The sequence below is a fragment of the Natator depressus genome, chromosome 7 (assembly GCF_965152275.1).
Source record: "Natator depressus isolate rNatDep1 chromosome 7, rNatDep2.hap1, whole genome shotgun sequence".
Classification (NCBI taxonomy): Eukaryota; Metazoa; Chordata; order Testudines; family Cheloniidae; genus Natator; species Natator depressus.
In genome coordinates, this window is record NC_134240.1 from 33491284 (window position 1) to 33507446 (window position 16163).

A 16163-nucleotide genomic window follows, 5' to 3' on the forward strand; every position below is an offset into this window, starting at 1 on the left:
CTCCCTACACCCCACAGAAGTAGCTGCCCCTCTTCCTCCCCCCAACACATATAACTATTTGCCTGGGAAAGGAGTAATTTCTGAAATTATGCCCCCTCCTCCCACCCAATCTTACAGAAATTCTGAAGACTGAGGACAACCCAAATTTTATACTGGAGCACGCCGTAAGCACTGAAGGGATCCTCCTTCACGCAGTGTCCTCAGGAACCCACCTCCCCTCTTGTGGGACTAGACTTCACAGCTAAATAGTGTGTCAAAGTCAAAACCCTTTTGTTTTCAAGCCATGGGGAGGGCAGGACACACACACACACACACACACACACACACCCCCACTTCAGGCTGGTTCACTACTGCACTCAATCGCCTTCCCTAGTTTCCTATATACACGCTCTACCAGTTTATCAAAACCACAGGAGCACTTTACCAACTGTGCCCTCTTCTTACGGTATAAAATTGTTGCTATTCTCAGCACTATCTCCTCACAGGTGAAGGTTACACACTGCATGGGTTGCCTATATACACACACACACGTTACGCTCTAATGAAGAAAAGATCCAGCAGAAACCCTGAGAAATGTTCCTTCTCTTCCACTAAAGAGGACAGACACTATACAGAGATGATGATTCAGCACCTGGCCAAGCCTGCTAGCCTGGGGGGGGAGGGGGGGCAGGAGGGAGAGGGGAAGAGAACAGAGTCTCACCGAGACAGTCTGCTTTGGCCAGGGAAGAACAAGAATTTAAGGACTGGCATACCAAATTCCTGTGCTTCCTTCTGCCAAAAAACAGCTCATGATTCCATTTACAAGCTTTCAGGGAAATTTAATAGCCAGGGGGGTAAACCAAACTGCTTGGCTAAAAAGCACAGCCTTTGGCCAGGGATACGTTACATCCAGCCAGCACAGCACTGCCAGACGAGACAACAGCAGGAACGTGGAACTCTGCCAGATTTTCCAAGGTGGAAACGGTCCCTTCTCCACCAGTCACTGAAGAGCACTAGACTCCAGAATCACTGTGGGCAGAGCCCCACATATCACCCCAAAGCTAGATCAGCAAATGATAATCTGGAAGGAAATTAGTTTTGCAAGTGAATGGTCAATTAATATTGCCTGCCCTCCCAACCCTCCCTCTCCCCCCAGGGGATGCTGGCCCCTCTATTCTCACTCATCTGTACCTCCAGGTTCTTACATGTTCAGTTCCCATCACCGAGCGCATCTTGCAAACCCCTGCACCTCCCTGCCCGGCTGCCAGTCCAGCTGCTCTAGAAAGTTGTTAAAGGGTATGTGGTTTTCCTGCCCAATCACAGGGTACAGGCCAGGCAGCGCTAAGTGCTGCACTCTCTGCGCAAACATTTTGATTACAAATATCTAACTAGGTTTGAAATGTTTTATAGAATAAGACAATATTCTTTTCAACAAACTTTTTTAAAAAAAAATTTACAGTTTTTTTCCTCTTCCCACCCCTCCCCCCGCCGCTGCTCTCCCCCCAACAGCCCTGTTTCCATTGGTTGTGTTTTGGGAAGTGGCAGACACCTCCGCAGATTCAGCTTCTTGGCTGAAGGGTGAAGACGGCTAGGATTTCACCGATATCCTTGGTATCCGTAGTAGTTCCTGTAGTATCGGTCTCTGTCTTGGTAGTAGTTCTGCCACTGGAAGGAAAACAGAAGCAGTTTGTATCCGGGGCACTGTACTGGAAAGACCATGTTCCCCCTATAACCACACATCTATAGCTTCCACCCAGCCCCCGTCCTCCTCCATAAATGTCCTAAGACAGCAGCTCTCAACTGTGAGCATGCTACTCTGGTTTAACCTGCTTGCTTCCACACTGCTCCTACAGGTGACCAGGCTCTTCATTGCAACGAAAACTCAGAGAGCTCTGAAAGCGATTGGAACAAGACAGAGCTGTCCTTGTTGCCAATACATAAGAGAAGCAATAACAGGAACGGTGTTCAATAGAACAGGTAAAAACAACCAAACACTTTCTTAATACCACTCTTCCACATGGAAAGTTGCTACAGGGATGCTACTTCTACAGGTGGACCATGGCAGCAGCAAGTGGGAGTGAGGTGTCCACAAGACATCTACTCTAAAGGTTGAGAAGCCCCTCCTATAGTTATTACTGCCTCGTGGTGTGTGGCCACTCACCTCCCGGTTGTACTGCCTATAGTAATCTCGGTATCTGTTGTAGTCATACTCGCGTCCGTAGAATCGATCATAGTCCCCTCTGTACCGGTCATAGAAGTTACGGTAACCCTGTGAAAACAGAGGTGGTTACCTAAGCACACCAAACAATGTGCCCTGTAGGAAGATATGTCCCTGTGGGAAGCAGAACCCCATCTCATGGCAGCACCGCACAGCCTCCAGTAATTCTTTGAGTTCTATTGTCTCTTCTATCCAAACCTCTCAAAGCATTTTATACAGAGGTAGGTGCATATCCCCGTTACCGAGATGGGGAAACGGGGAATCAGTAGCAGCCAGGACTAGAACACCTAGGTTCAGGCAGCCACCATGATGCAGCACAACGGCTGCCAATACCTTTAAGCCACATCTTATACACAGGGTAAGGCATGGTGCAAAGGATCCCAAAGGCTACCAGGAAGGACTCTTTATCAGTACAGAAGTTACATTTTTTTAAAGTCTCCTTCTCATGGGAGGAAGTGTGGGCTAGAGGTTAAAACACTGGACTGAGACTCAGGACATCTGGGTTCCATTCCTGGCTCTACAACTGGCCTGCTGGGAGTCCCTGGGCAAGTCACTTTCCCCTCTGTGTTTCTGGCCTCCTTTGTAAAGTACTCTGAGGTCTATGGAGAAGAATCACCACACTAGAACTAGGTATTATCATCTCCTCCTCAGAAGAAATGGAAGCAAGAATCACCCCCAAAACTCCCTCTTTTCCTGTAGAGAAAAATCAACAACAGCCGCCACACCCCCTGCCTGTATTTGGTATGAAGTAGTCAGAACTATTGCACTCACTCCTCTGTTTCCAGGCTGCCCCCAGTACTGCTGCTGTCCATAAGATCGATTGTCATAACCTCGGCGCTGTCCACCAACTAGAAAGAAAACAAGCAAGGTCTCAGACAAAGCTACAGATGCAGTACCTCGTAAACATCAGCAAGAGTCAAGCTGTTCCTGAGTTGCCCCATGACTTGCAATCCCCTGATGGCAGAAGCCAACAAACAGGGTGTCAGAGACTTTCTAATCACAGGTCAGCACAGTAACTTCCTACAGGTTGCATGTTTCCCATTTGGGGAGTGAGAGCAGCAAAAACATTCAGTACAGAAGAAACCCAGACTCTATAGAGAGAAGGCTAGACTAGGTTTAACTTTTCTGTTAAAACAGCTAGAGCCAGAAGGAGAGAAATGAAACCACAGATTAAGAGGAAACGAAAATTCTGTCAGGAGAAACTAGCAGAGATTCCTGTATAACTGACCATACCAGATTTTACACCCTCCAGTAAAGTTACAGGACAGAAAAAAATCCATCAGCAGCCCCACTTATCCCAATCTCGTAGCTCCCAAGCAAGTGAAAGAATGGCGTTTGGATAGGAAGAGCATAGCATGAGACAGTCAACACACCATAAGCAGAGGATAAACATTAATGGAACAACATCCCACTAGGGAGAGATGTCCAGTAATGCTCTGCTGCAGTCTATAGTACGACTAGGACTAATTCATACAGATATTGACAATCTACAGGAAGTAAAACATACACTGAGTGTTGTTTGTCAGAGATACTGAACAAGTTAGAATTGTCGGCAGAGGGAGAGAGAAACTGCTGGATGTTCTGGTAAGGTGAGAGAGATGGGGGCAATGGGAAGAAACTCAATTCAGATAAATAAGGCAGCAGGGAGAAGCTGTCTCCAAGCAGGAGACTGAGGAGTTGAGATAAGCAAGGGCTTACATCATTGTGATGCTGCAGCAGAATAATGCACATTTAAGACTAGAAACAAAGTCTTGGGGTAGAAAGGACACATGCAAATTAAGGAAATTTTTTTGACACCAGTAAAGGTAACAAAAGCTTATGGGAACAGAGCACTCTATAATACAGATTTAAGATGGTTACTTCTGCCATGACGGTAAGAATTAAGGACATGGAGGGAGCCCAAGTTTCACTGAAAGGCAAATGCTTTTGAAAATCTCAGCCCTCATAGTCATCAGTTAGCACAAAACACAAGAACAATTTAGGCTCTGAATAAGGAAGTGGAAGTTAAACCATGAGGGCAATGGGCAAGGGAGGTGCTTGAGAAAAGAACTAGAAGCTGGAGTGGAGAGAAAGTTCCGTTCTCTTGCTGAAGCCTGCACTGAGTGACCCAAGTCCCTTCTTCAAAACCTAGGGAGTAGAATCCTTACAGTTTGCCTTGACATCAAGAGAATATGGCAAAAGGAGCCTTTAGACACAAAAGAGACCAGAGAGGCAGTGCTGCCCAGCCCCTACAGAGCCTCACCATATCCCTGGCCACGGTTGCGGTTCTGACGGTTGCGCTTGTTGCGATTATTGCGACGGTTTGCCCGTTTCTCAGATGGAGGGAGCAGTTTTCTGGCCTCCTCCTTGTATTTGGTGACCAGTGGCTGGGCCTCCTCCTTCACCAGCTCTTCATACATCACCTCATCTAAGTAATCACTCTTTTCCGGAAGTGAGAAGTTAGCTGCGTTAAAATGGAAACAGCAAGAGAGTTCACAAGATCAAGGCAGCTTTCAGTGGCTCAAGACCCTACTTCCCAGCAGAGAAGAGATTCAGGAGGTTAATAGACTTCCTACCCCACCACCCCAAAGGGGCACCTGGGCTCCTGCCACTGCCCACGACTGTCTGGAACTAGCTAGTTTCTCCGAATTATTTAAAGATTGTTAGAGATGCTGCAGCACAATGCAACAGGCTTGGTTGAGCCTGTCTACCTTTCATTTCCAGCATCACCGATTCAGGCACATCCTCCCCCTCAACCTCCTTCCTCAGCTCCAGCCTCTTCTTCCAGTCTTCTTCATTGGGGACAATCACAACCACCTTGCGAGAGAAACCCTTGAAGGCAAGCAGCTTCCGTCGCTGGCCGGAGTTATACACATTACACTGAGGGGGGAAAAGAAACAGGTTTCAGAAATTCATCTGCCACTAACTCAGCCCAGTCTGAATCCCCTCCGATCAGAATGGGACATGAGCTGAGGAGTACGCTCAGTGTGCCCTGAAGTCAAGTTGCTCAGGTCAGGAAGTCACTGGGGTTTAGTAACAATACCTGATCAAGAATGTAGTTTCTCTTTGCCCTGGGAGCAATCTGGACCAGTTTGCTAAGGCACTGGGCAGCTTGCTGGATTAACAGGTCTCGGCTCTTGGGATCCATCTCTTCATCCTCAAGGCCCTTTGTCTGGCAAGAGAAAAAGGGACATAAATAAAAGATTCTTCAGATACACACAGTGTTCTACCAGCCCTGTGGTCACCCATCTCTAGCACAGGTGCCAGTATAAACGTGTCAGACACATGCTACTGGTACAGAGATAACCCAGAACACAATTCCCACAGCTCGGTCACTAGTTCTGCCCTCTGGAGCTGTAGCCTTCTTTAGCCTGGAGTCATGTACAGACTGACCTTAAAAGAGGGGAAAACCCACCCCTTTTTGTTATCAGAGGAGTCCCCTCCCCTTACTACTCCACTAAGCAATCTTCTGCAATGCTACAGCAGAACATTGGCAATGGGATATAAAGCCACTATACTTTCTAGGATTGTCCAGCCAGCCCAGCGAAGGCTCTAAGTGACACCATTCTACCCAAGGGAAGGGCTTACCCTCATTTGGTAGAGAACAGTCTCAGTTCCCAAGATGATGTATCGTTTCTCTTGATTTTCCTGGGTGTACTTCTGTGCCCACTGAGTCTTCCCAGACCCTGGCAGTCCAACCATCAGCAGTACCTGCAGGAAGCACCACAAAGAAGTTATAGGAGGAAGAGCTGAAGTGATTAAATAGCTGAGAAGAAAAAGTAACAATCAACACCATGCCTTGCAGGGAATGGCTCTTTCCATAGGTACATCAAGTTTTCCTTTCTAAAACCAGGCCAATATGCCATGCAACACAGCCACTAACTCACAGCCATGCTGACTCCTTACAAGCAATAACTAGGACTGTCTGGAACAAACCCCATTACCTCACACTCCTCTGTGGTTTTGGGTGGAAGAGGGGTGCGCACTCGGTCCTCAACCGGGATGGCGTGGATGAATACGTATTCCTCAGGAACTGGGAAGAAGGGCTCCTCCTTCTGACCGAAGTTCAATTCAACCACACAGTTTTTGCATAGCACATGTGGCAGGAGGGCTCTGTCGGTGAGAGATTCTTTACTGATCCGGAAGGCCACTCCCAGATCCTCCCCATTCTTCGAGAAGGACAACTCCACTTCTTCACTCTCAAAGTTCTGTGACAACAAAGAACACAAGAATCCTGTGACCAGCAAGTTTTCAGGGGTGGTCACTATTTCTCCCTCCATTGTCTTTCCTCCAAATCCATCTCCCAGCAGGCTCCTGCACGAACAGGAGGAAAGCCACTTCACACATATTTTGGATGCAAGGATAGAAGTCTTCCCCCCTCCTGCCCCTCTGAGATGGCAACCACAGGCCTTACCTAGCAGGGATTCTCAACCTTTTTCTTTTGGGCCTCCCCCACCCCAAACATGCTATAAAATCTCCACGGCCCACCTGTGCCAAAACAACTGATTTTCTGCATATAAAAGCCAGGGCTGGTGTTAGGGAGTAACAAGCAGGGCAACTGCCTGAGGCCCCATGCCACAGGGGCCCCCACAAAGCTATATTGCTTAGGCTTTGGATTCAGCCCGGGGTGGCAGGGCTCAGGACCCGGACTTCAGCCCCATGTGCTGGGACATCAGCTTTCTGCCCTGGGTCCCAGCAAGTCTAATGCTGGCCTTGCTTGGCGCCGCCCCCCGACCGAAACCTGCTCAGGGCCCGCCCCAGTGGGTCCCAGACCCCTGGTTGAGAACCACTTATCAACAGCACTTACCGCAAAGCAACTAATCACATCATTCTCCCCAAAGGGCTGACCAAACTCTTCAAACTGCCCATTTTCAGCCTTCAACCCTCGTCCATCATAGCCATAAGAAAACTCATCCTCACCTGGAAAAGAGCAGCAGCTATTACACGTGTGTTTTCCCAAACTGTGTCACTATTGAGCCAAACTGCCCACTGCAGCTCTTAGAAAATCCCAGCCTGGGCTGCAGCAGCAGCTCAACAGCTCTGTAGCCTGCCCCAGCTCATAGCTAACAGAAAAATGAGCTCAGTTACCTAGCTGGGAACGAGAGAAATCCACAGACCAGCCAACCCGAAGAAGCGGGACCTCCGTACTGCCTTCCTTCACTGGGAGATTCTGTGTCACCTGGAGAAATTAAAAGAGAAGAAGTCATTTAGCATACTGTGTGCAAAGCTAGAGTCAGGCCTCTGCAAGACTATAATCCTCCTCCAGGTGCTAGTCACACCTGGAGTTACACAAGCTGGAGGCATGCGCAGGTCACAGGTCTCTGTACCAAAGCCACAGTTTAATGGGGTATTTCCCCAACTTCCCCTGTAGCCTATTCAAATACAGATCTCATCTGCTTCCAGCAGACAGCCATTCTTGTCAGATACCCTAACAGGCACAACACAGCAGCAGCACCAAACCATCTCAGCCATTTAGAAGTTGATCCCCCAAGGCTCAGAACAATATTTCTACAGTCTATTCCTTTGGTGCAGAGCCTAGTGAGAGACCTGACCAAGGTATGCTCCCCCAGCCAATCCTTGGCTATTGCTTGGACGAGAGACTGCACTGGTAGGACTATACTCACTTGCTTCCCTTTACAAGGCTCTACAGTCTCCATCCACCCATTATCTCACAAGATCAGAGACAGTAGCAGGAGTGGAAGACAGCACTGGGAACCTGCGCCACATAGAAACTTGTGTTGCAATTTTGAGTGAGAGATTTTGGCAGCCTGTCTCAGAATTGGGATGGATAGATTTATGTTCTGAAATCCATTTAACAAGACTGCCAAATTCTGAGCCTCAACCAGCATCCTCATGATTACTCCCATCAGAGAGGAGATCCACCAACTAGAAATTCTCTCAAATGGGAGACTGAAGTGATAAGGGTAAACCTAAGGAAGAATGACAGGTTTCAGAGTAGCAGCCGTGTTAGTCTGTATCTGCAAAAAGAACAGGAGTAAGGAAGAATCTATTCTATGCAAAACGGATTCCTGTCAGTGTATGGGCACACCAATACCCAGGACAGAGCAGCTATTGGTGAAACAGTGGGGAATTTTTTCCCCCAAAATAAAACAGTTACTTTATATGGGAAATTCCACCACAAAAAGAGGTATGTTGTGACATACACCCACAAAAACTCAGCATTTAATATAACTCGCACAGAAATAAGAACAGCTTTGTGCTTTTTTTCATTTTCTCCAGGCAGGATGAAAGCAGCCTGAAAGGTGTTTAAGAAAAGCTTTTATACATTAGATATTTAAGATGAGGATAGACAGAGGCTGCTGTGAATGAAGAGATAGTGGAGTTAGTATCATAAAAGACTGACAGCTGAGCAATAAAGAGGTAAAGGGAGTTTTAGCTAGACGGATTACAATTCTGCTTTGAGAACACCTGGATGATTGGGATTTATAATTAACACTTGGAAAAAAGGAAATCTTTGCTAAAGATTAAACCCTCCATAACCCTTCAATTAAGGACAGAAGGTTCACAGAAACAACCAAACCCCTCCGCGTCCCATCACCCTCTCCCCTCTGGATGCCCTCCAGCAAACTAGGGGAGCCCAGACTTGATAATCCTGATATTTCAAAGGTAAAACACAAGCAGGAAAAAACCCCTAAGAATTTGCATGCCTTCTCTATATTCAAAGCAGCAAAAGGGTACAATAACATAATTTTAATCAGAAATTTGGCTCTAACTGCCACAAAAAGTAGGTCTACGTTTGCATAGAGGCCAAAGAGTGAATTCCGACAGATTGCCTCTCTCAACACTCTCTGCAAGATCTTCTCATCACCACAGCTCCTTATCCAGACCTTGTTTTTCTCTCTTTCTTTCTTTCTTTCTCTCTCTCTCTCTCACACACACACACACACAAAATAAGCCAGGAGTGAGTCTTTCATGCGCTGCTCTAAATTTCAATCCATTAAATTAAATACACTACATTCCTGATTAAATTAGACTAGCTCAGACCCAACATCTCATTCAGTGTTGAAAGTGCCAGTTACCAACAGAACACACATGCCACTTCCCAACATACAGACTCAGCACATCCATCTAGCAAGTGCCCTACCTTTGCCTCAAAACAGACTTTCCCCTTTGTCACTCCATGGGTGCTCCTTGCCCCAGACCAAAGGGAGGGGAACTTCTCTGAGAAAAGAGGTTGTCCTCCATAGCGGTCCTTGCTTGCTTTGAAGTGGAGATCAGATGTATCTGTCAGAAAGAAGAAATTAATTTACTCTAAGTTCCTTTTTCAGATTTACTCAAAAAGCATTAGACCCCACAAGCATCAGTAATAGCCTGGCTCATATCCAGAGAGAAACCGACATGCTAGAAGGCAGTTTTCTACCTTTCCACTGTTCCAACGTTAATGGCAGGCCCAAAGGTTGCTCTAGTGTAGTGGTTTTCAACCTTTTTTCATTTGTGGACTCCTAAAAAATGCTGAATGGTGGTGCGGAAACCTTTGGAAATCTTAGACATAGGCTTTAGACCCCCCAAGAGTCTGCAGACCACAGGTGGAAAACCACTGCTCTAGTGCTACTGCATTAATGCTGCACTTACCCAAGTACCCCCATATATTGCCCAAAAGATCAAAAAGAATTAGAAGTGTTCCAGCTGCACAGAGTTCCACTTACAGAATCTCCTGTAAACCCTATGGTGGCTGAAGGAGTAGAGTGGCTTCTGTTATACTGACACACACCCCATTAGCTATGATGCTTGGTTTCTCAAATTATATACCCAATAATTAAATCTCTGAACTTTAAATTTACTATACATCAAATAACTGCCACATGGCCCATACATACATGTGTCCAGGATCACAACAGTTTCATCATCTTCCTCTCTTGGTTCCTCTTCTGGTGGTGGTGGAGACTTAGACCTAGGCAGGAGTGAGAGAACAAACAAGCAATCAGATATCACAGAACATCCAGGAATAAGAACAATTTAGAATAGGAAAAACAGCAGAATATAAAACAAGAACACACATTCTGCCTTACAGTCCCAAACCAAATTCTATCCTTTTCCCTTCATCCACATGCAATGTCTGTCTAACCCCAGAGTTAGCTGATCAAATCTAGTTTCATTCATTGCCTGGGAAGTGACTTGGATTGCCAGTAAAAACACAACCAAAGAGTCCCTTCTCCTCACCGGCTATTGTAAGCCTCCTCTCGGAATTCATAATAAGCACGGCCATGTTCTTCTTTTTCTTCACGTTGTCTCTTAACCCCTCGCCGCTCTCCATCTGAGCCTGTTGGCTTTGATTTATCTTCATCCTCTTCGTCTGCTGTAAGCGGCAGAAGAAAAAGTCAGCAAGTCTTACTGAAAGTGACACAAAACCTAAAGAATGCAACACCAAAGCCTTGTGGGTCCCACCTGCCTGACATGTTCTCCTGGCAATAAGATGACACCTATAAAGTGCTTCTTCTGTCTCATGGACCATTCTATTAAAAAAAATTTGGTCATTTCATTTAACTTAACAAACCCAAAACCTGCTAATGGGACACCATCAGCTTAACAATTACACTTCTGCCTGACTTTCGCCTATTGTAAAGTGACAACCAAGATCACTAAAATCAGAAGATTCTGCATTTCAGTTTGTTTAATTTGTGCATTTTACAGTAATTTGTTTGGAGCCAGTTTTGCTATTTCCCATTTTGCTCATGTGCATCTTTCACACAGCAGCTTGGGAGACTGCTACATTTCAGAAACGAAACAGGATTTTATAAAAACATAAAAATGTACAGATGTACTCAGGGGTGTGATTAGTACCAGAAACTATTGTTAACGTTTTAAAACTGACTAGACTTGAAGTTGAATCAGTAACACAGATGTGCATTGAAAAACTAGTGCTCTTATAAGCAAAACATTCTGAATTCAATTTCTCCCTAACTTACATGCCAAAACCGGGGTTCAATGTTCATTAGTTAATTAATAACATCTGTAATTGTCTGAGGATGAAGAGACATATAAGCAGTAAGTATCAGTATTAATATCCCATGTTTCACCTACAAATAGCTGAGAACATGGATATGCCCTAAAGAGTGCAGGTAAAGCTCCCACCAGAGAAACAACCCTCTTCAGTCTGGTCTTGCCAGGAGAATCCATGAGAAGAGTTGTTTTTAAACTGTATTCTAATTTTTTAATTTTGCATTTTTATATTTTCCTACTTTGGGGCTTTAAGATTGCCTGCCTCCCCGCCTCCCCCCCCCCCGGGCTTGGATCCTGCAAATATTTATGCATATGCTTATCTTTGAGTCCCCCTAATTCAAGAGGAGACAGGGAAGAAACAGGGTGGGAGAGGATGGTCTGGTAGTAAAGCTAAACGTGTGTCTGAAAGATCAATGTCTCTGTTTGTAGCCACATGTATATATTTTATAGAGAAAATGAAACTGTACTTTTAATAGTAATATAAATCTAAGCAAACCAGAACACAGAAAAAAAAATCCAATTCATTTTTTGTTGTTATGGTCAGATGGGCTTCCCCCCTCCTCCAAACAACTTGGAAACCAAAATAAGGGAACAGTAAAGTGGGGGAGATGCCAAAGTGAGGCTGAGCTTTTTATTAATCAATACTTTCTATCGCTTATTGTTTGCATTTGCTATTTTACAAGTTCATACCAATTAATGACAAACTACTGGTAATTAACCTAGCAAGTCTCTCAAATATAAAGTTTGCACTGAACTACACCCCCCATCTTTTATTGTGGGAAATAATAAAGATGACTATAACTTAAGTTTAGACAAATTAGCGAGACAAGGTGGGCAAGATCGTATCTTTTATTAGATCAACTTCTGTTGATGAGACAAGCTTTCGAGATTATACAGACCGGAAGAACTCTCTAATAAAAGATATTACCTTGCACCTTGTGTCTCTAATATCCTGGGACCAACACCCCTACAACTATCCTGCAAACAACAATGGAAGGTTTAGCAAAATTGTGGTTTGCTATAGACCTTTGACAATGGTTTGTTTACAGTCAGTTTCCCTCCCTCTTTCTCTACTTTTTTCTTTAGATTTCATGGGGAGATAGAAAAAAACGGTACAATGTGTTTAGGTACCAACACTCGTCACTAAAATTGGCAACAGTCAGTGACAAGGGCTGGTACCTGGAACTACTATCAACTTAAAACAGATCTGGACTTTATCCCAAAAGGACACCAATAAAGAGAACTGTCAAGCCACTACATTGGTGCCGATAGGGCTTTACCTTTACACCCTGTAACCCCCTTCTGGGCTTTATAGCCCACGCACAAGACATAAGATTGCTGAACCAAAAGGCAATGCAAAGAGATGTTCAGAACAAGTGCAATAGTGAATTATATACAGGGATGTTATCACTGAGCCTGGAAATCGCCTTTCAGGAGGCAGGGCAATTTGTGCCTTCCAAATTGTAAAGTTCCATGGATTTCCTGTGATTCTGCATATATACCAGGAATTGTACAAACGAACTTGGGATATTTAAAATATTATGTCACAGATTTACAGACACCCATTTATCTAACATGTCAGAAACTAGAAGCTCCCAATCCTCTGGTCTGCGCCTCCAAATACCTGCTGCAGTGATACTGGAGGAAAAGAATTGGGGAAATAGGAGTAAATAGCTGGGGGGGAAGTGGACCAGAATGTGTGGGGTAACCTGTAGGGTATCTGGATAAGTGAGGTAAGGGAATGGTCCCAGATACGCAGGATAAAGAGAAACCGGTGGGGGTAAGAGATCTGCATGAGAGATGTTGAAAGGGGCCTGGATGTGTAGGATAAAGGGAACGGATGTGTGGGATAAGGTAATTCCATGAAAGATATAGGACAGGACCCGGATGTGCCGGGAAAGGGGGATGCAGGAACCTTTGGGGTTCCCCTCGGGTGGGTTGTAGAGAATAACCGGATGTGCGCATGACCTAAGGGGGTCCCCATGGTGGGGAGGAGGAATCGGCGGGAGTCACCTACGGTGGATGTTCCCCCCACCCCGTCTGGGGCCTCACCGGGCTCCTCGCCCCCCTCTTTGGTCTCAGCCTCGGCCGCCGCCGCCTCGTCCCCGCTGGGCCCCTCCTCCTGCGGCCGCTCAGCTCCATTCATGCCGCCCCCGTCGCTCCCCTCGGGCTGGGACTGCGCCTGGGCCTGGGCCGCTTCTTCCTGCGGCCCGTGCTGAGGCTGGGCCTCCCCGCCCAAGGCTGGGGTAGGCTCCTCGTCAGCCAACAGCGCCTCCTCGTCCTCCTCCTCCTCCTCTTCTTCCTCCTCCTCGTCCTCGTCCTCCTCGTCGTCGCCCTCCCCACGCGGATGGGCTCCGACGGGGCCCCCCGCAGGCCCCGGCTCCACCCCAGAGCAGGCCCCAGCAGCGCCGCCCTCGTCGGGCCCGGCCGCCAGCATCTCGGCGTCCAGGGCCTCCTGTAGCCGCTGGGCAAGCTCCACCTTCAGCCCACGGGAGTCGAGACCACGGCGACCCAGCTCAGCCCGCAGCTCAGTCACCTTCAGACGCTTCACGTCCATGGCAAGGGGGGGACAAGGCAGCGAGCGAAAGACTCCGACCGACCCAGCGCCTCGGCCGCCCGCGCCGTTACTGCGCCTGCGCCGAGCCCTACCGCCGCCTCGCAACACTACAGCGCAAGCGCGCCCACCGCACGGACGGACCACCGCGCAAGCGCGGGAGGCCAGTCCCATCAAGGCGCACGCGCAGCCTCCAGGAGTCGCTTCGGCTGCTCACTGCGCAAGCGCGGGCTCGAGGCCGCCCACGCCGTCGCGCAGGCGCAGATTCCAACGGGCCCCTTGGCTCACCAATATGCAGGCGGGGCTCCCCAACGGCCGCCGAAATCCGACATGGCGCACGCGCGTTCTCCCCACAACCCACGCAACTGCACATGCGCACATCGCCTGGGCCCGAAAAGGCGCATGCGCACGCGCCCCCTTCCCACTCGTTGACGCTGGGCGCAGACTCCAATTGTTTTCCCTCAGCCACCGTAAAAATCTCATGCAGTGTCTTCAGTCTGACCACCTAGCTGCGCACGCGCAGCCTTCCACTGAGTCCTTGCTGCCCTTGCGCTGCCTACGTACATGGCGATCGGTTTAGGCGGGTGTTTGAGGCCTCTGGGGCCCAGCCGTACCGGAGGCTGCTGAATTTTTTGTTTGGCTGGTTCGCTCTAATCCCAAAGGGCCGCGGTCTCTAAGCTGCCTAGCAACTGTAAGGCTTGCTTTTGATTGGGTGGAGGCCGATGAGCTCTCAAATCCCCCGCACCCTGCTTCAGCCGATACAGTCGCCATTTTGTGTCTTAGTACCTGAGTCTGAGAGAGGAAAGAGCTGGGAGAAATTACCCCGCCTCCCCCTAGGATAGTAACCCGCCCCGACCCCAGCGTACTTCACCCTCGTGACCTGTCTCAAGGTATAAGGGGGCAATTACCCCACCCTAATGTACCTGTCCCATATATATATATATATATATATATATATATATATATATATAGAGGCAATCACTCTCCCCAGGATATCTGCCCCAAATAACAGGAGCAATTACCCCCACTCCAGGGTAACTGCCCCCAAAGATGGGGGGGCAGTGCCCTTCCCCACCAGCGTATCTGCTCTCCCCCATACATGAGCAGACTAGAACCCCAGGTACCTGCTCTGTGGTTTAACTGAGATGGGGTGTGTGAAAAATCCAAACCCTGGGGCTTTGGGAGTTGCTTTTAGGGGGTTAGTAAACTAGTTAGGAAGAGGTTTCAAATCAACTGGCCTTAATCCCAACTAAGAACATGAACACAGGACTTTGCACCTAGTGAACTCAAATGGTTTAAAAAACAATTTAACCCAGAGCAACTTTCCCATGTAGGCAAAGCCATGTGCATTAACTGGTGCCTGTAAGTACTAACATAGATTCATAGCCAGGCAGGACCATATAGTCTGACCTCCTTCATAACAGGTCAGAGAACTTCCTTGAATTCATTGCTGTTTAAACAAGAGCATATGTTTTAGAGAAAAGATGGGGAAGAGATATTTGATGGCTCTTTAATCTCATGGACAAAGGCAGAACGAGATCCAGTGGCTGTGTTGCTGAAGCTGGACAAATTTGGACTAGAAATACTGTGCACAGTGTTAACAGGGAGGGGAATGAAATTTCACTCGGGATGTAGTGGAGTCTTTAAAGTCTCTTTCTAAAAGATACACTTTAGCTTAACCATAAAATATGGGCTGGATTCAGGAACCAATGAGTGACAAAAGCTTGAAAATGTGTCCCAGATACCCAAAATGCTTGAAAACCAGAATGTGAAAGGGAAAAAAAGTATTCTTTAATATAAAATTTAAAAAACTCATAGATTTTCAACCCCAGAAGGGAACATTAGATCTTCTGGTCTGCCCTCTTGTATAGCACAAGCCAGAGTATTTCACACACTTACCTCTGCATTGAGCCCAATAATTTGTGTTTGCTTACCATCTTCCTGAAAGGCAGACAGCCTGGACTGGAAGCCATCATGAGTTGGGGAATCAACCCCTTACCTTGGGAGTTTGTTCCAGGGGTTAATCACCTTCCTGGGGAAAACGGTTGCCTTGTTTCTAATTTGAGTTTGTCTGGCTTTAACTTCCACCCATTGATTCTTGTTCTGCCTTTCTTCACTAGATTAAAGAGCCCTCTAGTATTTTCTCACCATGAAGGTATTTATACACTGTAATCAAGTCACCTTTCAACCTTCTTTTTGAGAAGCTAAACAGATTGAACTCTTTAAATCTCTCACTGTAAGGCATATTCTCTGGTCCTTGCATACTTTTTGTGGCTCTTTTCTTCATCCTCTCCAATTTTCCAACACCCCTTTTACATCATGGACCCTTTTATATTATGCCCTTTTAACCCATAAACTATCTCCACTCTCCGCATTTATTACCTTCAAATACACAAATGTAGGGTTTCCAACCCCAGGATTTAAAAATAATGATTCAGCCCTCAAAAACATTAAATTGTTTTAAAAATAACA

The 16163-nt window shown here is 46.8% G+C and overlaps 1 protein-coding gene across 1 annotated transcript; it reads right to left on the reverse strand.

Moving 5' to 3' along the window:
- Nucleotides 1-1461: 1461 nt before the first annotated feature.
- Nucleotides 1462-13789, reverse strand: HNRNPUL2 (heterogeneous nuclear ribonucleoprotein U like 2). The gene is made up of 14 exons (XM_074958096.1): nucleotides 13190-13789; nucleotides 10358-10493; nucleotides 10015-10088; nucleotides 9282-9421; nucleotides 7265-7355; nucleotides 6984-7096; nucleotides 6121-6384; nucleotides 5765-5887; nucleotides 5220-5348; nucleotides 4888-5056; nucleotides 4440-4640; nucleotides 2969-3045; nucleotides 2141-2248; nucleotides 1462-1644 (listed from the first exon to the last, which is right to left on the reverse strand). Exons 1-14 carry the CDS (start codon nucleotides 13692-13694, stop codon nucleotides 1576-1578), a joined length of 2199 nt encoding a protein of 732 aa, XP_074814197.1. The 5' UTR covers nucleotides 13695-13789; the 3' UTR covers nucleotides 1462-1575.
- Nucleotides 13790-16163: the final 2374 nt, after the last annotated feature.

Excerpts from the sequence above, each read along its gene's own strand:
- HNRNPUL2 (XM_074958096.1), bottom strand. The coding sequence starts at position 13,694 with ATGGACGTGAAGCGTCTGAAGGTGACTGAGCTGCGGGCTGAGCTGGGT. Across the intron at positions 7,097-7,264 it reads TTTCTCTCGTTCCCAGCTAG|GTGAGGATGAGTTTTCTTAT; the intron begins GTAACTGAGCTC and ends GCTCTTTTCCAG. Across the intron at positions 2,249-2,968 it reads GGCAGCCTGGAAACAGAGGA|GGTTACCGTAACTTCTATGA; the intron begins GTGAGTGCAATA and ends CTGTTTTCACAG.